This window comes from Eublepharis macularius, chromosome 12, assembly GCF_028583425.1.
Source record: "Eublepharis macularius isolate TG4126 chromosome 12, MPM_Emac_v1.0, whole genome shotgun sequence".
In the NCBI taxonomy this organism is placed as follows: domain Eukaryota; kingdom Metazoa; phylum Chordata; class Lepidosauria; order Squamata; family Eublepharidae; genus Eublepharis; species Eublepharis macularius.
Window position 1 is genome coordinate 18,137,945 of NC_072801.1, and position 23,183 is coordinate 18,161,127.

The 23,183-nt window shown below is 44.8% G+C and overlaps 1 protein-coding gene across 1 annotated transcript in view; it reads right to left on the reverse strand.

Annotated features, from left to right (window-relative positions):
* Nucleotides 1-23,183, reverse strand: part of LOC129339063 (uncharacterized) — a 115,376-nt gene that overhangs the window by 31,248 nt on the left and 60,945 nt on the right. The window contains exons 41-51 of the mRNA XM_054993668.1: nucleotides 21,993-22,154; nucleotides 18,616-19,521; nucleotides 17,018-17,359; nucleotides 15,013-15,369; nucleotides 13,409-13,759; nucleotides 12,012-12,143; nucleotides 10,258-10,407; nucleotides 9,059-9,175; nucleotides 7,227-7,431; nucleotides 2,673-2,839; nucleotides 957-1,069 (exon numbers count right to left, since the gene is read on the reverse strand). Of these exons, the coding sequence (XP_054849643.1) occupies nucleotides 957-1,069; nucleotides 2,673-2,839; nucleotides 7,227-7,431; nucleotides 9,059-9,175; nucleotides 10,258-10,407; nucleotides 12,012-12,143; nucleotides 13,409-13,759; nucleotides 15,013-15,369; nucleotides 17,018-17,359; nucleotides 18,616-19,521; nucleotides 21,993-22,154 (3,002 nt within the window). The remainder of the gene's footprint in view (nucleotides 1-956; nucleotides 1,070-2,672; nucleotides 2,840-7,226; nucleotides 7,432-9,058; nucleotides 9,176-10,257; nucleotides 10,408-12,011; nucleotides 12,144-13,408; nucleotides 13,760-15,012; nucleotides 15,370-17,017; nucleotides 17,360-18,615; nucleotides 19,522-21,992; nucleotides 22,155-23,183) is intronic.

A 23,183-nucleotide genomic window follows, 5' to 3' on the forward strand; every position in this document is an offset into this window, starting at 1 on the left:
AGTTATACTCGATGGCTGCATCCAGACATCACAATAAAGGCAAGGGTTTTTTTGTTTCATTTATACCCTTTTCCTCCCCAATGAGGACCCCAAGGTGGTTTACAACATTGTTCTTCCCTCCTCCATTTTATGCTCACAACAACCCTGTGAAGTAGGTTAGGCTGAGTGTGTGTGACTGGCCCGAGGTCACCCAGCAAGCTTCCCTGGTAGAGTGGGGATTTGAACCCGGGTCTCCCAGATCCTAGTTTGACATTGTAACCACTACGTCTTGAACAAATGGTACACACAGGGCTCATTTTGAGGGGGAATGCAGTTCCGGTAGTTCTCCAAAGAGGTCACATGTCAAGTGCCCCGTCCACCTGATTTTTGGCCATTTCGGGCTCATTTTGGCCTGGATTGGGCCCCAAATGGCTAGAAGTGGGCCTAAAACAGCCAGGATTGGTCCCCAAATGGCCAGGATCAGGCCTCTAATGGGTGGTGGATCACTCTCCCGCTCAGCAGTGGCCCAACTCTGACCATTTTGGGCCCAATTTTGGCCCTCAATGGCCAGGAATGGGTCCAAAACAGCCAGGATAGGTGAAGTCAGGGGGTGTGGCATATGCAAATCAGTTATGCTAACACCACACTTCCGGCGATGGCAAGGGGCGTGGCATATGCTAATGATTGTGCTAATGAGTCCCTGCAGCTCTTTTTCTACAAAATGACCCCTGGGTACACATAAATATGAAGTATATCACAATAAGCAGCTCTGAAGGAAAAGCAACTAATCCACGGCTTTAACTTCAGATACACTGTTGTAAGCCCGTGATCCATTTCTCTCTTGATTGCACTCCTTCGTCTCCTCCCACTGTCAGCTTCTGTTTCAGTTGTGTTTAAGGCTGCTTTATATCTGTCACATCTTTAGCATCTTCCACCCTCCAGAAATTCTTGCTGCCAGCCAAGGCCAGCCCTCTTACCTTCGTAATTCACTTTTTGCATTGAGAACCAATGTAAGATTCACATCGGGGTCACATGTCAGTTTCAGGGCCCCTTCGATCTTCTTTTCAGAAAGAACCTCGAGCAGCGTCAGCTGAAGGAACAAGCAGGAAAAAGGGAAAACGAAATCAGTGATGCCCATATTCACCTGAAGAGTTCTGCAAACTTTAACAAACACCGGCACCACTTCTCACAGAGGACCATTTCAGACATTCAGCCCAGCTGACACACGATCTCCTCTGGGGTGTTGCACTGGGTGCCCCTACCAGGGTCACACACACCTGTGATCACCTGGAGAAAATACACATAAAGCCTACAATCTTGGGAATTGCAGTATTCTTTCTGCCCAGCCAAAATTGTTCAGCCAAAATTGTCTCTTGAAGCAACATACAGGATGCAAACAGTACAAATGGTTTAAAAGGGGCAAAAAACGAAAGGCTCAGACCCTAACCACCTTTTCTGATTTCAGAAGACCCTTTGGCCTACAGAGGGGGAACAAAGTGTTACCCAAATAGGAGGTCTCCTTAATCGATTGGGGGAATTAGCATTAAAGGAGACAAGCAAGAAGCGGTAACTAGAAACCTCCACCAATATTTACGAGGATTATTCCCTTAGAGAACTCTCAAATCAATAAGGAAGATGCTAAACAGGAAAGATTTTTTTATTAAAGAAAAATAAAAGGAAAACATAAAGAAAATAAGACAGAGAATGCGTACAAGGCTAACAAGGAAAAACAAGGAGGAAAGTGGGAGAAAGTAGTTAAGGAGGGCGATAATTACCAGTCCTGAAGAAGGAGAGGTCAATGGGAGCAGCAGCAAACTGATTAGTGTTTCACGGGAAGAAGGAAAAGGCTCAGGAGAACTTGAGGATGGGTGTATGGATACAAAACACATGGACCAGGCACTGCCTAGAACTTATGGCAAGGGGTTGATGATATTCCATATCTATAAACTGTCCTTGCAATCTGGGGAGGGGATGTAACCGCTAACAAGAGCAAATTTGCTGATTCCTCCCATATACTGCATACCACCCACTCCCACCCACTTTCCCCTGTTCTGTTCCCAGGGGGCCACTGAACCCTGGGTGGCATGACTGCTTGGGGCACAGAGGGCTGCAATGGCAAGGCAGTAAAACTCCTCTAGCACAGCTCTGTTCACCCAAGACAGGATCCACTCCACAGAGTGGGTAGCATCCTAAAAAGGTTATAAAAAGCATCTTTGGTATGTAGAAAGTGGGCAGAACGAACTTTTTCTCACTTTCCGTTAATACTAGGGCCCTTTCCACACTAACTTACCTTCATCCAAAACGTCACGAAAAAAACGTGGAAGATAGTGTCTTCTCACACGAGTTTTGTGCGACATCGCGCAAAACTCGCACGAGAAGACACTATCTTCTGCGTTTTTTTCGTGACGTTCCGCAGCGTTCCAGATGAAGGTAAGTAGTGTGGAAACAGCCTAGATCTCAGGGGCACACAGTGAAATGGCTGGTTTGTTGCTACTTCTGAACGATTCCATTCTCTCTTTCTACACCACAGTAACAACTTTCACATGGACCCAATGACAATCTTAAGAACTTATCTAAAGTGATTTAAATGTGAAAGCCGAGTGAAAAGATTCAGAAATAATTATCATGGGAAGTAAAAGAAATCCTCTCCAAAAACCACGTGCACAAACAGTGAGAAACAACATTTTTCTTACCTTAATGCTGAAAGGGAGCCCAAGGTAGTTGAGCTGAGGTAGCGAATGCTTCACTTCTGTTGTAAGCTCAAAGGAACCATCCATTCCAAAGCCAGTGATGACATCCACGGCCACAATCATACTTCTGTTATTATATTGTCCTTGAAATGCTAGTTTGGCTGTTTTTCCTGAAATGAAAAAAACCAAACAAGTAATTTTTCATAACCCTTATCCAGTGTTCTGGTTTCAAACTTTCAAGACCTGGGAAATACCTAAATCAAAAAGAGTCCAGTAGCACCTTTAAGACTAACCAATTTTATTGTAGCATAAGCTTTCGAGAATCACGTTCTCTTCGTCAGATGCCCTCCATGCATCTGACGAAGAGAACTGTGATTCTCGAAAGCTTATGCTACAATAAAATTGGTTAGTCTTAGGGATGTGCGTTTCGGCTTTCTGAATGCCGAAAGAAAGCCGAAACAAAAGTGTTTCGGCTTCTTTCGGGTTAGCCGAAACGTTTCAGAGAAAGCCGAAACGTTTCGGCTTAGCCGAAAGAAAAAAAGCCGAAACGTTTCGGCTTCTTTCGACTTTCTTTCGGCTTTTCAATGGGAAAATGCCTCCATCTTCCCGGACGTCTGGGGGAGGCATTTTCCCACCGAATCAGCCCAAAATTGGTGGAGACCTTCCTCTAACCCCTCTCTAAAAATCCCCCAAGTTTCAGACCGATTGGACTTTGGGGGGCCATGTTATGGCCCCCCAAAGCAGGTCCCCCTATCCTCCCATAAGAAAGCGAAGGAGCAGCATATTGTTAGCACGCTGCTGCTCATCTTCTTCATTATTTCCTATGGGGGAAAAATGAAGAAGCAGGCTTCCTTTGCCAGGGGTGGCATTTTGCATGCAAAATGCCCCCTTACCCTCTGGGGCCCTTCTCCCACCCTTCCTCCCACCCCCCACCAAGGCTCAGACTGCTCCCACTTGGGGGGACATTTCATGGCCTCCCCAAGTAGGTGCTCTTTTCTCTACCACTGACAGCTGGGGGAGGCTTGTCTTGCCAGGGGTGGCATTTTACATGCAAAATGCCCCCCAGCCCTCAGGGGCCCTTCTCCCACCCCTCCTCCCACCCCCCACCAAGGCTCAGCCTGCTCCCACTTGGGGGGGCCATTTCATGGCCTCCCCAAGTAGGTCCTCTCAGCCCCTAAAGTCCACCCCTTACAGCCCCACACAAACCCAATTCCCCCCCAGCTGCCACACACAGACCCAAATCCCCACATTAGCCCCTCACAGACCCAAATCCACCCCCACCTGCCCCACACCCATAACCCCAGGAACAGGCTGGCAAAGGCCAGCCCTCTCCCTTTGTTCCCTATGCTGGGAACTTCTAAACTCTCTTTCCCTGGGCAATTCTGCACAGCCCAGGGGTGCCACAATGGTGGGCACACTTCTGAGTGCCAGCTGGTCCCTGTGAAAGAGCACCCTGAACCACAGACACCCTCCCTCAAATTCCCCCACCACCTACAGAGATGGCTGGCCAGCCAGCCCCATTGTTCCCTATGATGGGAACCAACTGCACAACAAAGAATAAAACACAAACAACACAAAATAAAGTTTTTTAAAAATTATTTTCTCCCTTTTAAAGTACAAGTAGGCAAAGCATTATGACACATTACACCAGCAGTCCCCCACACAGAAAAATTAACACAACTCACTTAACATCAGAGAATCACAAAACACGATTCCTGTCAAAAACACTTTATTTCTTGAACAGCTTTAGGTTACACAGCAGGGGGGCACACCAAAGGGCACGGCAGCAGTATCTTACACAAAAATAACACAACTCACTTAACATCAGAGAATCACAAAAGCACAATTCCTGTCAAAAACACTTTATTTCTTGAACAGCTTTAGGATACACAGCAGGGGGGTGCACCAAAGGGCATGGCAGCAGTATCTTATACAAAAATAACTCACTTAACATCAGAGAATCACCCCAAAATATTGCTGTCAAAAGCACTTTATTTCCTTAACTGCTTTAGGTTACACAGTAGGAAGGCACAACAGGGCATGAAAGCAGTGTACTACATAAAAATAACACAACTCACTTCACATCCTGTCACTCACTTCCTGTCAAAAACACTTTAAAACACTTTATTTCTTGAACAGCTTTAGGATACACAGCAGGGGAGCACACCAAAGGGCATGATAGAAGTGTACTACACAAAATAATACAACCCACTTCACCGTTTTTGACAGCAGTTGTGTTTGTGTGATTCTCTGATGTGAAGTGAGTTGTGTTATTTTTATGTAGTACACTGCTTTCATGCCCTGTTGTGCCTTCCTACTGTGTAACCTAAAGGGCCCCTGAGGGTAAGGGGGCATTTTGCATGCAAAATGCCACCCCTGGCAAAGGAAGCCTGCTTCTTCATTTTTCCCCCATAGGAAATAATGAAGAAGATGAGCAGCAGCATGCCAACAATATGCTGCTCCTTCGCTTTCTTATGGGAGGATAGGGGGACCTGCTTTGGGTCCAATCGGTCTGAAACTTGGGGAGTTTTTAGAGAGGGGGTAGAGGAAGGTTCCCACCAATTTTGGGCTGATTCGGTGGGAAAATGCCTCCCCCAGACGTCCGGGAAGACGGAGGCATTTTCCCATTGAAAAAGCCGAAAGCCAAAAGCCGAAAGAAAGCCGAAACAAAGCCGAAAGCCGAAAGCCGAAACAGCTGGCCGTTTCGGCTTTCGACTTATTCGAAAGAGATTCTTCTTTCGGCTTTCGGCTTTAGCCGAAATTTTTTGGCTTGCACACCCCTAGTTAGTCTTAAAGGTGCTACTGGACTTTTTTTGATTTTGCTACTACAGACTAACACGGCTAACTCCTCTGGGAAATACCTAGAAGCCCAGGTAGGCGTATGGGATCAACGGAGCTGCAGGCACGTGAGAAGAGGCCAAGTGACATCAAAGTCACATGACAGGAAGAGGCGGAGACAGAATCTCTGAACCTGCCTGGTCTAAAAAGGAATCCTCTGGGACAAAAATTGAATCCCCTGCTGAGCGACCTCGCCTGGCTATCCTGTTGCCGCTCTCAGTGGAGGCACAAGATCTTTGCTCTCTAGCAGCACAGTCTTCCAAAAAGCAACCTCAAAATGGCTTTCAATGTGACCCACCTGAAAGTCCTGACCCATGGGTTAAAGACCACAGGTCCAGCACAACAAGTCAAAGCTAGACAATTTGCCTATGTTGATGTTCCCCCTTCACTCAGTCCTTCTATCCCATTTCCATTCCGCATTTCTTCCATCATGGAAGTCAATGAGGTACCTACTGGGATCCCAGGAACTCTACCAGCCAGACCCCATGCCCCCGTAGCTTCAGCAAAGTTGCTGTATCATGTGCCTTCTAACCAAACCCTGTTAATTAATTACATAGATACAGATTTCACTGATTAACTGGTGAAGCTACTAAAGCTCAAATGCGGCTCAGTTTCGTTTGAGTGGCAGCCCTGTGTAAAAGTCCTCTCTTTTAGTCAAAACACAGCCCTATATAAATACAGTTACATAAAAATAAATTGGCTGCATTAAAAAAAAACCTTAAGGTGTTAGAAATAAATGAATAAGAAAGGAATAACTACCACTGTGCACGTTCCCTCCCTTCATTTGCATTTAATTTGTGAATAGACATGTTTGTTCTGTATACTGGCTCTAATTGTGAACTGTTGCATTTTAATGAGGATTTAATAAATAAAATAAATCCACTGTGGGGCGTGAGCATGATGCCCAGTACCTTTGGATCATCTGCTTGTGTGTGGGACTGCCCCATTATTGACAAGTGTGTGTGTGTGTGTGTGTGTATTAGTGGCTCTGACTGACAGCAGGAATAAAAGTTTGTATTTTAAGGTGCTACTAGACCCCTTGTTTGTTTTTCCAGCTGCATAGCTCGTACGACTACCCGTCCGGAAGCCCTGTATATATATAAAAAAATAGTATCTACCTATGTGCTCCTTCTTTATTTTTTAATGAAACAACTTCCTATTTAGATAAGTGAAGGTGTCAAAGCAAGCAAAAAAGAATGCTGATGGAATGAGTGGCTAATGAATCACAGACAGCCAGCTTGGCGTAGCGGTTAAGAGTGTGGGAATCTAATCTGGAGAACTGGCGCCGTTTCCATGCGTCTTTTGCCAGCACATCGTGGAAGACAGCGTCTTCGTGCATGAAATCACACCAGGAAGATGCTGTTATCGTGTAAAATTGTGTGAGAAGTCGCTGTCTTCCGGGATAACAGCGTCTTCCTGGCACGATTTTGCGTGCAAAGATGCTGTCTTCTGCGATGTGCCGGCAAAAGGTAAGACGTGTGGAAACAGCCTGGGGTTGGTTCCCCACTCCTCCATTTGAAGCCAGCTGGGTGCCTTGGAGCTCTCTCAGCTCCACCCATCTCACAGGGTGATTATTGTTGTGGGGATAATAATAACATACTTTGTAAACTGCTCTAAGTGAATGTTAAGTTGTCCTGAAGGGCGGTATATAAATTGAATGTTATTATTATTATTATTATAAACTATTGCATAAGCCAAAATAAATATCATGGCCCCTACCTAGTTTCTGCAGCATGAAAATCAGATTGATTGCTTTCGGAAAGTGAGATTCCTCCAGGGCCACATCCTCAGGGAAACTGCAGCAGAAAGGGTCACTTGACTGGTCCCCAGTAAAGGCGTTGGACAAATACATGATCAGGGTTTGTCCTGCCACAGTCTGCATCTCTCTCTCTTGTGTGGCATTCATTTCAAAGGTTACCATCACCTAAAAGAGAGACAAGGACTTAAAAAGTCATACACCGGACAGAGGGTACAATGCTAAACAGAGTTACACCCTTCTAAACCATTGACTTCAACTTGTTTAGAAGGGTTTATGATTGGAGTAAGAGCAAACTCAAAATGGTCAACAGGAATTTTTCTCTGGCAAGCAGTAGGAAACTTTTCTTTTAAAATATGTAAATGTCCATTTTCCAGCTGATGTGCAGAAGTATTTGCAACTGCGAAAAAAACCAGTTTTTAAAAGGAGAAACAAGCAATTGATGAAAAGCAAATTAAAAGACAAGTATTCAATCAATTAAGAAAAACAACTCCAGCCAATATTTAGCCAATATTTAATCATGAATGCCGGCATGTGAGAATTGTGCTTTTGTTTATTTATCTGCCTAAAACATTCTGATATCTAGGCGACACACACCTTGATGCCTTCTGGGATATCTGACTGTTGGAGCATTGACCATCTATGTTGCAAGGTCCCTGTTAAATTTATCTTTCCATTAGTCTTTTGGACTTGTCCTCCAACCATTATCCAGCATGAATCGAACTGAACTTTCATTGTTAAGTTCTTGACGTCCTTCAAAGCAGCAGCTGCCTGCAGGTGACAACAGTCATCTCATCATTAAAGAAAAGGGGGAGATAAATTTTGCTTCTGGTGGTGGAAAGTGATGTCAAGCCATAGCTGACTTATGGTAACTGCATGGGGTTTTCAAAGCATGAAACTTTCAGAGGTGGTTTGCTATTGCCTGCCTCTAGGTAGCCACTGTAGACTTCATCCAAATACTAACCAGGGCTAACCCTGCTTCGTGGTGGAGGAGAGTGCCCTCAAGTCATAGCTGACTTATGGTGACCCCTGGTGGGGTTTACATAGCAAAAGACTAACAGAGAGGATTTGTCATTGCCTGGTTTTGCAACCCTGGTCTTCATTGGAGATCTCCCATCCAATTACTAACCAAGGCCAACCCTGCTTAGCTTCCAAGATCTGATGAGACTGGGATAGCCTGGGCCATGCAGGCCAGGTCAAATATTGCTAATAAATAAATAATGTTTTAAAAAGTAAAATATAAACTTCTTTGTTGTTAATTGATGCAAGATTCCTGCATTTTATACTGTAAAGGGTGGCGTGGGGATGGGGGGGAGACAGCATATTTACCAATATGTTCTGGAAAATACATTAAGTTAAGAAGTGAAATCCACTTCTTAACTTAATGTATTTTCCAGAACATAATTCCAAAACGTTGAGAAGCATGGCATTAAGTATTTTACAGGTACACCTTAAATGAAGATTTTTTGAAGCAGGCCAGTCTCACAGAGTTGTTGTAAGGATTCTTTATACTGAACATACTGCCTCTGCAGAGATCTGCCTGAGGAAGTTCACATAATAAAAACAACACAGACCGTAAAATAATAGAAATAACAAAGCATAAAGTTGCCAGTATCAAAACACCAATAAAACAAGTAAAGCCTGCTAGGCATTAAAACAGCATAAATTTAACATTCACTAGCAATATTCAGCAGCATAAAGGATAATTTCAGTAGGGAACTGAAAACAGTATTTCATAGAACAACCATCAGGCTAGAAATAGGCCATAAAAAACAAATGAAAAAAAAACCCTTACGTGGAACTCAATCTGGTCTTCTACTCCCAATGCTTGCAAAATCTCTAAATTATGGGTGAGCTTGCACTCGAGAGAGACATAATCTGACTTGACAGTCAAGCTCAGTTCCTCTGCAATCTGTTTTATTAAGGAAGAAAAGGGATCATACAAGTCATGTGGCTTGAACAAGAGCTGTAGTTGCAATCAGGCTAGCCAGGACTGAGAAATTTTCTATTGTACTTCTAGGCAAGGTGGTTTGAGTTTGTGCAAGACTCCATGTCTCCAAATGGAAAAGCCACCAAGCAGTATGCTTCAATCCAAAAAAAGCCCCAGCCTTTGAGGGTCTGCATCAGAGGAACACAGAGGAAAGGGAGTAAAAGACACCAAATCCCCATCCCATTGTCAGGGAGCATGCCCCTGACAGTGAAATCAATGGGCTTCAACTGGAGTAATTCTCCATAGGCGGTGTTGTGTAAGATGGGATCAGTCTGGAAAGAAACCACAGCTCTAATGCCTAGGTGAAAGAGATACATCTCTGAAAGATTCAGATATCTCGGGGCCTTGTATAAGACCACAGCGTAATGGTCAACAGAGGAAAAAAAGCTGATCTGGGAGCAATTTAATGCAGATGCATTTAAAATGTGGATAAAAGAGTAAAAAACATCTGATGCAGACACGCATGATGCATGTATAGTTCAAAAAGAATTACTAGATAGGAATATGTACCAAAGGTCTAATTAGGATGGGAATAATGAACAATCAGAACAACAATATTTAAAGAGAAATGTTACAGGAAAAGCAAATTTGAACAGATAATATTTGATGCTAAGATTTAGGTCTAGTACCACCTTAAAGACCAACTAGATTTCCAGGGTATGAACTTTTGAGAGTTAGAGTTCCCTTTGTCAGATAATGTCAGTTGAAGTTTACAACTTCAAGAGCAATATTTGAGTCCAGTAACACCTTAAAGGCCAACAAGATTTCCAAGGCGCTTTGACTCTTAAAAACTTATACCCTAGAAATCTTGTTGGTCTTTAGGGTGTTACTAGATTCGAATTTTGCTCTTCTGCAGACCAACATGACACCCAAACTATCTACTTTAGTAACCCAATGAAGACTGTTTGTACTTATGCTCATACATAACTCCCCTTTCCAAGAATAATGCAGTGGTTTTTAAAAAAACACCAAAAAACTAGGAGCCAGAAAAAGGGAAATGTTACCTCCTTGTCATCCACGCTAAACTGGAGAAATCTTCTACGGACTGCCCCAGTCTTTTGAGAAATCAAATCTGCTACTATCTTTGCAGGAATGCCAAGGTTAATGGCTCCTTGGATATTATGGGTCAGCAACAGTTGCAGCTCTTGCTTGGTCTGGGAGTAATGCAAAAAGTCAGCAAACTTTAAACAGTATTTTGTAGGTGGCTGTTCAAAGCAATACCCTCCTATGGCAGAGGTCCCCAACATTTTTTGAGCCTGTGAGCTCGGAACTCTGACACAAGATGGCGGGCGCAGCTACAAAATGGCTGCCACAGGTGGAGGCACAAATCACAAAAGGTCAAGAACTGAGATTGTACATAACTCTAATAGAACTCTTCAACATTTTAGGCACAAGATCTGTTTAATAGGACACCTTTTATAATAACAACAACATTCGATTTATATGCTGCCCTTCAGGACAACTTAACACCCACTCATAGAGGTCTACAAAGTGTGTTATTATTATATCCTCAGGACAATCACCCTGTGAGGTGGGTGGGGCTGAGAGAGCTCTGGAAGAGCTGAGACTGACTCAAGGTCACCCAGCTGGCTTCAAGTGGAGGAGTGGGGAATCAAACCTGGTTGTCCAGATTAGAGTCCTGCTGCTACATCAAATTGGCTCTTTTAAAATGAACGTATTGTTTAAAAAGATTTTATTGCATACACACAACTTATCTTCAGCCACACAGTAGAGATCCTTGTTCTGTGAAGGCAGCTGCTGCTGAAGCAACATTTTAAAACAGCTGCACAGCCAATCAGATCTCGAGTGGCCAGCCAGAAGCCCTGCTGGATAGAACCCCCGTCTGACCCATCCACTTCCTATAAACACTTGGTGGGAGGGCACTAGGAAAGGTTTTGGCAGGCACCACACTGGGGACCCCTGTTCTATAGCATAGTTAACAATATTTGGCTTCCTCCTCCTGTAGATCAACCCACACCAACCCCTCTTCGGAGCTGGAAGGTGGAGTTCTGTATGTGCTTCTGCAAAGAGCTTCCTTCCCTTCCCACTGCCAACTACCCTTGCCAAGAACAGCAGAAAAAGAGGCAGTGGCCAGGAGGACGCAAGCAGAGAAGAGCTGTGTGCTGAGCGAGGCCAGGGCCCCCCATGTAAGTGATTCTGAACTATGCAAGAAGGGAGTGGGCTGTGCAAATTTTTTGCCAACTATGAGTTTGGAAGTTCCTGGAGATTTGGGGGCACAGCCTGGGGAATGGAGGAAGTTCAGCAGGGTTGTGATGCCATAGAATCTATGAGCGGAACTACAAGTGACAAAAGGCACAGGTTGGACACTTGTCAGCTTCCCTCAAGTTTTGATGGGAAATGTAGGCAGCTTGGCGGAATGTTGGACAAGTGACAGTTGAAAAGTCCATTGGACAGCAGTCAGAGAGCGAAGCTGCGAGACCAGGATGCCTACATTTCCCATCAAAACTTGAGGGAAGCTGACAAGTGTCCAATCTGTGCCTTTTGTCACTTGTGGTTCCGCTCTATCTTTGAACTTGCCACTTTCTTTAAGGAAACTGAGCTCTACAGTACAGAGATCAGTTGCAGTTCCAGAAGAAATTGAGCCCCCCCCCCACTGGAGGTTGGCAACCCTAGTTGTAACTGATAAATTAGAGGAGGACAGAGGAGATAAGACTGACAATACAGCTACATGGCTAGAGGTCAGATAACATGGAGCTCCAGACTAGAAGCTCTTTCAAAATGACAGAGGGATACTTACATTTGTGATGGTTAACTTGAGAAGTCCATGCAAAGAATTGTCACCAGCAGAAACCAACACTTGAGAATCCAGGCTTGCTTTTTCTATTACGATGTGCCCAGATCCGTCCATTTTTACTGGGATTCCAAGCCCCTGCCACAAGATGCAGCGTTCAACATTGGTTCTTTAACAGTGTGGCCATTTCCAAGTTCATGTAGTTTTGCTCCAGTGGGCAGTGAAGTTCCACTCTGTTCCCCCTCCACACTTGGAAGTACTAAGTATAGCCTACAAAACCTAAAAAAAGTCTGGGAATTTCCTGGACACACCTGAAATCGCTTTCTACTGTGTCAGCCCATTGGTCTATCAAGGTCAACATTGTCTACTCTGGCTGGCAGCAGGGTCTGAGGTCAAGGTCTTTTGCATCACCTTACTACAAGATCCTTTTAACTCGAGATGCTGGGGATCGAACCTCGGACTTTCTATATGTAAAGTCAGCATCTGCCACTCAACCCTTCCCCTCCGGAGCGTTATTCAGTCGAATCGAATACCTTTATTGGCATAACAGGACATACATATGCACAGTCAGCAAGGAGACAACAACAACAACAAAAAGTCTCTTGCCCCATCACTTAAGCCAGTCCTCATCAAGTTGATTTGGAGTTTATTTTTCTTTTGGCTAATACACAGGCCATTTTCAAACTGCTTACTGGCCATGGAACATTGCACCAAGCTCCCAGAACGACAGCGTCTTCCTGGAGTGATTTTGCAGTTCTCGTGCAAAATTGCACCAGGAAGACGCTGTTGTTCTGGGAGCTTGGTGCGATGTTCTGTGGCCGGTAAGCAGTGTGAAAATGGCCACAATTTCCCCCCATATTTGAATATGTAGAAATTCCTACGATGTCTGTGTGGTGGCCATGGCCGTTTCCACACTACTCACCTTCATCCGGAACGGGGCGCAACGTCACGAAAAAAACACGGAAGATAGTGTCTTCTCGTGCGAGTTTTGCGCGACGTGGCCTGGGGCAGGGAGTAAGAAGCCCTGCTAGACAGAAGTCCCATCTGGCCCTGCCTACTTTCTAAGGGAAGGAGGCAATCTCTTATTAGATGGTGTGATTTTTCAATCAATCCATCAATCAATCAATCAATCAATCAATCAATCAATCAATCAATCAATCAATCAATCAATCAATCAATCAATCAATCAATCAATCAATCAATCAATCACCAGGTGTGATTTTTATTAGTTTAATCTGAGCTGTTTTCAGTTGTGTGTTTCATTTCATTAGCCATTTGAGTTTTCTTAAAAAAAGAAAATCAAGACAGAAATGCAGAAAATAAATAAAATCAATAAAAAAACAAGACCCCTGATAAAAGCAGACCTTTGGTAGTTTGCTCCTTTCCTGTGGCAAGTCGCCTACCTGTATCGCTTTGCAGTGGTTCTCCACCTTTGTCTGCCACCGGAATTTGTTTTCAGCATGAAAGGTTATGTTGGCTCGAAGTTCACAAGCGCCCGACCTGAGGTCAATATGAATGTCACGCATAGCCTGTTTCCCACAATGGACAGACAGCTTGTTGTTTGACGGGATCCCGCTCAGCAGCCCGAGCTCCTGCCTCAGTTCCACTTCCAGGGTGACCTTTGGCTGGCAGTGGGTCTTCACCTCCAAGCGGGCCTCTTTGCCTCCTGATCTGAGGGCGCTGAGGAATTCTGCTCGGCAGCCGTCCCTCTGAATAGACCCAGTCAGCTGTGAACAGCTCGGAATATTGAGATCCTGTCAAGAGACCAAAAACACATATTCTCAGTCTGTAAACCCATTCAGGGGCTATCGGTTTCTGCCATCTATCGCTGGCATCTCTTGAGGAACCATTGCGTTTCAAAACAGAGGGATAAAGCTAGACTTTTGGATAATGTTGTGCTGCCAGGTTAACTTTTTTTCATGAAGTTTTGCTTAACTGATCCTCAAAAGCCCTCTGTGTACAACCCTGTCTCATTTTACTTCATGTGCAAAAAGGGAATGTGGTCTAGGATTGCTAGGGTGGGACCTAGAGATCTCCTGGAATTACTACTGATCTCCAGACAACATTATACCCCACCAGTCCCCTCCCCAAACCCTCCCCTCCCCAGGCTCCATCTCCCAAATTTGCTGGAATTTCCCAAACGGGAGTTGGCAACAATCGCTTGGGCACAAGTGCCTTGCCCTCCCAAAACGTGTTCTCTGGATTGTCAGTGTCGTTCGTACCTGGGAATGCTACATAGACTACTTTGAAGAAATGCAGAATATACCATATAGTAAATAAACAAAACAGCACTTTTCATCTATAGTTTTTATGAGTGCTTACAGTTAAAATATTTAAATGGGCTGAATTTTTAAGTTCAGGGGTCCCCAAAGCCGGTCTTCTGATTGGCTGTGCAGATTAAAAGGCATTCTGTTAATCAGAGCTTCTGCCTGAAATGTTGAAGAGTTACTATGGGAGTTATACATAACTTTGCCCCCTGACATTTTGTGGTTGGTTCCACCTCCTGCGGCAGCCATTCTGTCACTGTGCACACCATCTGGTGTCAGAGTTTCAAAAGGTTGGGAACCCCTCTTTTAGACAATTAAAAGGCTCTGCTTAATTGGTTAAATATTAAATGATTAAAGATAGCAGCCTCATTCCTACATACTGCCATTTTAGCATGCTTCCACCAGAAAAGCTGCCTCCACCCCACAGATAGCTTCCATAACAATAACAACAATAATAATAACAACATATACTACCCTTCAGGACAACACCCACTCAGAGTAGTTTACAAAGCGTGTTGTTACTATCCACGTGACTATCACCCCATGAGGTGGGTGGGGCTGAGAGAGCTCCTAGAAGCTGTGACTGACCCAAGGTCACCCAGGTGGCTTCAAGTGGGAATCAAACCTGCTTCTCCTGATTAGAGGCTAGCCTCCAGACAGAGCAGGACAGATGAGGCTAGCTGTCCTTGTGCTGTTTTTTTAAAAAGAGCCTCATTACAGTAACCCATCAGATGCTCTACCTGTAGGATTTTGCAGTCTGTTTCCATCTCCAGTGTCCACTCAGTTCTGTTGTGGGGCTGGAGTTCTCCGTTGGCCTCAAGTTTGCAGCTGCCTGCGCTTAGCAACAGAAGTCCCTCCAGGACAGAGCCATTTGTGACAGAAAACAGGACTGAGCTTTCAGAAGGAAGCCCCAGATCACGGAGATGAGGGAGAGAGTGGCTCAGAGTCCCTTTCATGGTGTATTTGTCTGTAGAAGAGAGCTCCAGTCGAAGGGTGGCATTTTTGCTGTTCAACTGGAGGTCTGTGGCTAAGCTGACATTGTAGGTTTTGATGAGGAATAAGCCCTCAGAAGCTAGTTTCTGGGGCAACTCTGCTTCCTAGGAGAAAAAGGGAGGAAAGGGATCTTTTAAAGGTTTTTCCCCCTTATCTGGAATTTATTCTCATACAACCAGTTGTTCTTAGAAATTTACAAGGTACAATCCCACAATCTTGGTTCAATGCCATTGCAATAATAATACTTAACATTCATATAGCACTTTTGATGCTCAAAGTACTTTGCACATGTTTTCTTGTTGAAATATGCCCAGCGGTCCTATAAGGTTGGCCAGTATTTTTTATCCCGCCCTCTAAGACAGATGAGGCTTGGAAACAGTGTGGTTTGTGCATAGAATCATAGGGTTGGAAGGGATCTCCCAGGGTCATCTAGTCCAACCCTGCTTGTACGCAGGCAGAGGGAGGCTATGGGAGATCGCATTGCTCATCTTGTCATCTTGTTTCAATATTGTTCTCACCGGCTACTTAAGTTCTGTTAACATTCAAGTGAGCCATAGCTTAGGCAGCTGCCACAGGTGGGTCAGCATCATACATGTAGCAGCCCAGGCATCTCCTTAAGCCGGTCTGCGGATGCACAAAACACCATACAGGTGAGTTCTTGCTTTTTCAAGGTGTCTTTTAGTCAGGCTCTCCTGAACAGGGAAGATCTTAAGCAGAGATTTTTGGTGACCTTAAGGGGAGACAGGCTTGTAATAGGGAAAGACAGAATCTCATTCTCAATTTCTCTCATTCCTCTGGACCAAGCCATTTAATGGGCCCACAAAGTTATGCAATTAACTCCCTCCAGGGCTTGACAAAACTGTGCAGGGGGAGGAATGCAGGAGCCTTTCCTCCCCCAAGCTGCAGTCCTGAGTCAAATTGCACCCCTGCTAGGTTTGCCAGCTCCAGGTTGGGACATTCCTGGAGATTCTGGGGATGGAGCTTGGGGAGGGTGGGGTTTGGGGAGGAGCCTCAGAGCCAAGCTACAAGTGACGAATGACACTTGCCTGACAAGTGAACAGACGCACGTGTATTCCTCCCTGTTCACTTGCCATTCACTTGTGCTACACTTGACCAAGTGGAGTGCAAGTGAATGGCAAGTGAACAGGGAGGAATACATGTGAGAACCAAGCTACAAGTGATGCCTGACACAGGTTGGACACTTGTCAGCTTACCTCAAGTTTTGATGGGAAATGTAGGTGTCCTGGTTTTACAGCTTGGCGCTCCATTACAGCTGCAAGACCAGGATGCCTACATTTCCCATCAAAACTTGAGGGAAGCTGACAAGTGTCCAACCTGTGTCAGGCGTCACTTGTAGCTTGGCTCTAAGTCTGTTCACTTGCCAGGCAAGTGTAATTCGTCACTTGTAGCTTGGCTGTCAGTGGGGTAGAATGCCATAGTGTCCACCTTCCAAAGTAGCCATTTTCTCCAGGGGAACTGATCTCTGTTGCCTGAAGATAAGTTGTAATTCTGGGAGATTGCCAGCTACCACCTGGAGGCTGGCAACCCCATCTCTGGTTTTAAAAATGATGCCCTCTCCACAGCTGGTGTGTAGCTGAAGGAAGGCAAGTAGGGTCCTGGAAGCCTAGACCCAACTTATTTAAAAACATCTCATGAAGTATGGCCCTTACACAATAATGTGGCGGGGCACAACCTGCTCAGACTGCGGCATGATCCCTTCCCACCCAATGAAGAAAAACCTCCAGTAATCACCTCCAGAAGGTCACATTTACTCAGCAGGATGAGTCCCCACTCCGCCGCTGTTACGTTGTCGTCCGCCCTCAGTTCCCCAATGCCTGTCAACTTGCAGTCTCCAAGGGCAACCTTCAAAAGGCCTGTATATGAATCCCCTCTCGTGGCTGCAATTCTTATCTGGTTCTCATGGGCAAGGCCAAAAGACCTCAGGAACGGCCAGGTGTGTCTGAGGCTGATCTCCATGTAGAATTCAGGGTTGCAGACCTGGACCAAAGTATCATTGGAAGCAACCTCTCCAATTGAGCTGGCTGCGCAGTTGCTAGCGAGCACCGAACCGTTAAACAAAAACTTTTCTGGTAGCTGGAATGGGGAGAAAAAGAAAAGCAAGCTTGTTGCGTGTGATTGACCAAAACAGACCGGCGTGCTCATCCATTGAAAGACGCACCGTTTGCTTCTGGCATGCACTTTCTAAAAGCCGTTATGGACTAAACAAGCAGCAGTCTATTGACTTGGGCGAGGGAGGAATTGCCCACAAAACATGATCATGGATTTAAGCCTTGGAGACAATGCGGGAGAGAAGAAAATGGGATTGTGCCTTCAGCTAAATCTAGGATTCGGGTACTGTCAGAGATGACAGGTTTCTGCTAGTGTTTTAAAGGGAAAATCACAGCCCCTCAGGGCCTGATTTGGCTTAGGGTCATGCAAGAATAGGAAAGTGGGTTTTGCCCTTCCACTCGCACATGGGGGTTTGACCAATCAAACCTTCCAGCCTCCACAAATGTTATAAGCATTTTAAAGGGGGAAGAGATGGCTGCCTTCTTTAATGGGTTACAGTGGGCTTTAATGGGCTCTAATGGGGAGGGGAGCTTGCTTTTATGCCAATGAAGGAAATAAATGCAAATGTGCTTCATTTGTGTAATGTGTACAAATCACAGAATGTGGCTGTTTGGCACAAAATTTTTGTCCTGTGGGTATAAGGATTCAAACAACCCTTATTTGCTTCATGGGACAAGAAGAAGGGGTTGGGGAGGGGGGATTTAAGCGTTTGTGTTGAAATGAACGGACCAGGACTGGAGAATTATTTATTTGTATTTACATCTTGCCTTTCTATGCATCAGGAATGCAAAGCAGCTTTACATCATTTGCCTTTCCTCCATTTTATCCTCACAACAACCTAATTGTTGTGAGGATTGCCTAGGATTGCCCAGCAAACTTCTATGGCAAAACAGGGATTCAAACCGGGTTCTCCCAGATCCAAGTCCGACACAACCACTACATCACACTAAGTTTGCATAGGATTGCACTGTAAACCACCTTCTGTTGATATTTTCAGAAGATTGCAGGGATGTGGTAGTAGCGTGAAAAGGCCCATCAAAAGACAAGCAGCCAGCTTAAAACAGAGTAGGGTTTGCTACCACGTAGTTGCTTTGTCTTCTGTTGGGTAGCTTTTCTTCTGCATCGCATGATTAATGTTGGGGCTCTTTATCAAATGGCAAAGCGTCTCACCTTTCCCATACTATTTGCTAGTCACATGCATTCACCATAGCGAGCCATCTAGCGCAAAGCTCTGATGTAGTGAAACATGCCCCTTGCTTCAGAAAGAGGTTCATTTCTACCTGGAGCTGGGGACAAGAGGTGTGAAGGACAAGGCTCCACTGCTCAAAAGGCTTCCTTCCAAACTTTCCCATGCCTGTCAGCCTGCACCGCCCGCTCATCATTTCCAAGCTCAGATCCACGGGGCTCCCCAACTGGGCAGCGGCATGCAGCCAGCTCCTGGCTGGGAGACCAGCCTTCTTCCAGACTGGGACTCCATGCATGAGCTGCCAATCCAGTTCCAATTTCTCTCCCCAGGCAGTCACTGTTTCCACTTCCAGTGGCCTTCCATCCACTGTGCAGTTGATTTGTACCCTTAGAGAAAGCGTGTCCAGTGTCAGAAGTCCAGCACTTTGTACATCTTCTGGAATGGACTTTCCTCCCCATTTCTTTCCCCGCCAGTGATAGAACAAGCTGCAGCTAGCTTCAGAGTAGTTGGTCAGCCACACAAATTTGCCGCTCACGTTGAGGTACATGGGTCCGGTGTCCATTACCAGTTTACAAACAAGTTGGCTTTTCTGGGGTTCACCAGATACCTCCAGAGAGAATCTCTTGCCTGCACTTTTGGGTTGGCTCCGTTTTTTCCAGCACCATTCAATAATGCCCAGGTAGGGCTCTTTGAATTTCATTTTCAATTTCAGCAGCCCAATCGCTTGGTTGCTTGAAGCTCTGATATCACTTCCCAAACTGCATTTCTCTGGATTATAAAACCCTCTCAACTCTGCGGTGTGCTTGAAACCAGGTGCACCTGGGCTCACCAGGGATGCAAACCCGTACCACTTTAATGGAGGTTTCCCCTCTGCTACTGATTCTGAATTCATTTCCCATCCATCTGTGGTCATATTCAACAGGGACATGGGCTTGTTTGCTTGCGGGTTAATGAGCACTCTGACCTGTAGACCTCGTGGGATGTTAAGGGCACAGAGATACTTGAAAGTGTGAGCATAAAGGCCTGTTAACTCATACCTAGTGCTATGCCTAAGACAACCCCCAACGCTTAGACTTTCCTCGTGGTAGCTAAGTCTCCAAAGACAGCATTGCTGTTGACCAAGTGCTGAGAAGGAACCCTGTACCTCAAATGGGTGGCTTGCAACCTCTCCACTACAGTGGCCAGTAAGCTGATTAGATGTGGATTCTCCATCACACCGGATCTACCAAATATAAGTAAAAATAAGTCATTAGTACAACTCAGATATCAGAGACAATTTGGTGACTCACACATTTGGGAGTACTTTCTTTGGTTAACAGCATGGTCATGCAGGTAGCTCATAGTTTTTTATCTATTTATTCAGTTTATCCCAAGGATCTAAGGGCAGTATACATGGTTCCCCCCCTCTCTATTTTATCCCCACAACAACCCTGTGAGGCAGGTGAGTCTGAGATGGAGAGAATGTGAGTGTGACTAGCACAAGGCCAATCATACTATGTTAGATATAAGCCAACATGTTTTTCATGTATTGTTGGTAGGTAGGTATTTATTGTAACGGTCCTTAGACCAGCTATACATAATCAATCAAAGCGTAACAAGATAAAATGCATTGTTTAAAATTCATATACTTCAAATAAAATATCAAAACACATATCCAATGCAGCAATATAGTGGTAAGCTTAACCAAATCCTGAGTGAATTTTGTTTCGCTGTATTCCCCTGATATAAAAGCGGTCTTAGGCAGAAGTCTTTAAAACTTCATCAGGATGAGGGGACTCCCTTGTGGCCATTCCAGTATTTGATGGTCTGTTTTGTTGTGCAATCACCTGGGCACAAAACTTAGCTGTCATTCTAGTGACAGCTGGATTTTTGTCAGCCAATAGCTTTGTCAGGGATATGTTATCTGGTAACCCCTCCGATCCAGATAACAAGGGAAGAATTGTCAAGTCTCTAATCCTTTTCTGGAAGGGGCAGTGAAAAAACATGTGTTCCAGTGTTCCCACCTCTCCAAGGGGAAACCCGCAAACCCTTTGCGCATACGGTAACTTCTTATATCTCCCTTCCATTACCTTGGTTGGCATGGCATCACATCGCACATGTATTGTTGTACATGCCCACACACACACACACACACACACACCCACACACACACACACCCACACACACACACACACACACACACACACACACACACACAGACCTCAAGCCTTGCAAGATTTTGCAAAAAGTGCAAAACCAGAATTCTCGTAGATGGAGCAAACCTGCAATGTAATGGATTTGCTCAGGAGGTGACTTCTATTAGAGATAAAGTTTTTCCTCCACAGATTACCTTAAACAGGTACATTTGCATCCCTATTTAACAATCCCAGCTAAATTGCTTTATTTTGTCTTACCAGGAATGTTTGCCGTTGATCAAAATGTTTTCATACTTTGTAATCCACTTTTTGATTGACTAATATTACCATCTTCTGTAATCTGCCTTGAGTCCCATTGAGAAAGGCAGGCTGCTATTATTATTATTATTATTATTATTATTATTATTATTATTATTATTATTAAGTAGTAGTAGTAGTAGTAGTAGTAGTATGAGCTACCATCCACAGAATATCAATGGGAATATAATCCTGAGAAAGTTGTTGAAAATGTTCTCTTGTGGGATTTCAAAATCCAAACAGATAATAAGTTAGAACATAATACTCCGGCTATTACTGTGGTTGAAAGTAAGAACGTCAAACTTATCACTGTGGCAGTCCCAAGTACAGTTGAATTGAAGAAAAAGAGTTTGAAAAGGTAACAAAATATCAAGATCTAAGATTTGAAGTTCAGCGGTTCTTCCAGTACAGACAGGAGCACCAGGTGTGGTTCCAAAAGGACTAATAAAACATCTAGGGCAGGGGTGGGCAATTGTTTTGGCTCGGGGGCCACTTTGTGAGAGCAGAGGTTAGCGGAGGGCCGCACCTTTTAAAATGATTGCATTCATTAGTTAACTTTGCATTTCAGAAAAGGTATAAATTGTATCATAAAAATCAATAAATATAAATTAAATAAAATAGTGGTAGTTTTATTCAATTTATTTATTGTGCTAATTTCATATCATCTGTAGCTCGGTTCAAGGCGGATTTTTCTGACTGTCTTGGCGGGCCACAAAAAACTCTGTAGCGGGCCGCATGTCGCCCGCGGGCCGCAATTTGCCCACCCCTGATCTAGGGGATATCAGCATAGACGGGATAACAATTGGACAGTTGCAAACAGCTGCACTATTTGGAACATGCCACACACTAGGGCGATACCTCGCTGACTCTTAGCTTCTTGAATAAAATCTGCGTCGATGAAGGACTGCCAGGGAAAAAAAGCTCTGATAATACCCATTCACACACCTCTAGTGCCTTGCAAGAGTCTAAATAGGAGAAGTAGATTCTAAGGGCATAGTGACTCTGTTTATACACAACACACTGAGAGTTTGCCACTAACCTGTACTACTGGTGGGACGAAATGAAGCAGGACAGCCACATTATGATAGAGATAAAGAGCAAAGCCTGCTGTTCCATTGATGCCTTGATGCTCCAGTTCAACCTTCAACTGTTCTTCCTCGGCCTGGACAGTCATCCCCACTGCAAGCCTGGTGCTGAAATTCTAACCAGAAAGGAAGGTTGTTTCGTAGCAAAGGATGGCAAGCTCAGTAGGGCTGGATTAAAGGGCAAGGGGTCATCTGTGCTGTATAGTATTCAGCATCCCCCAGAGTGTATGCACAGAGGACCCTGCACAGATAGGGCTTAGAGGTCAGAGGAAGTAAGGGAGCTGGGGAATCTCTATGCGGTGAATCTTTTCATCCTGTTCTAAAAATGAAACCTGGTCCAGACACACAGCCCAGAGGTTCCAATCCATTCATGCAGAGCACAAACGATGTACAACCAACCATTGTAAATAACTTGTGGATCTCACTGCTGCAGGATGTTACGATTGCCATTATCACGCATAGTTTCAAGAAAAGGGCTAACTGGATTTACAGATCAGGGATTACAAGACACAATAACCCATTAGGAGGCAGGGTATCTAGGAATACCATTTGCTGGAGGAAAAAAAAAGAGACCCTCTGTGCCTTCCAAGGTATTTGCCTAGCCGCAGTGGGAAACGAGGCGCTGGACAAGATGGAACTTTGGTCTAATCCAGCAAGGTTCTTACATTTAATAACCACCCTTCCCTTAGCCACGTTTAGAACATAAGTCTGCAAAGATAATGCTCCACATGGAAGCGCATTTCCCCAAATGAAGAGGCTGTTCATGCAGGCTTCCAAGCAGAGTGGTCATCAGAGAAGGTGCTTCTGGTAGGTAGAGCAGGGGTCCCCAACATGGTGCTTGTGGGTGCTGTGGTGCCGCCATCTTTTCTGGCACATGAAAAGTGTTTTTAGAAAGTGGGTGGGAACAGGTGGGGCTCCTACCCAGCAGGTCTTCTGACGGCCTCTGGAAATCTGATTGGTTGTGCAGATTAAAATAACATGGGCCGTTTCCAGATGGCTTACCTGAAGCCGCTCCATGCCGCAATGTTGTGGATCGTGCTGGGGAAAACGCGAAATATCGCGTTTTCTCGCACGAGTTTTGCGCGTTTTCCCCGGCACGATCTACAACATTGCGGTATGGAGCGGCTTCAGGTAAGCCATCCAGA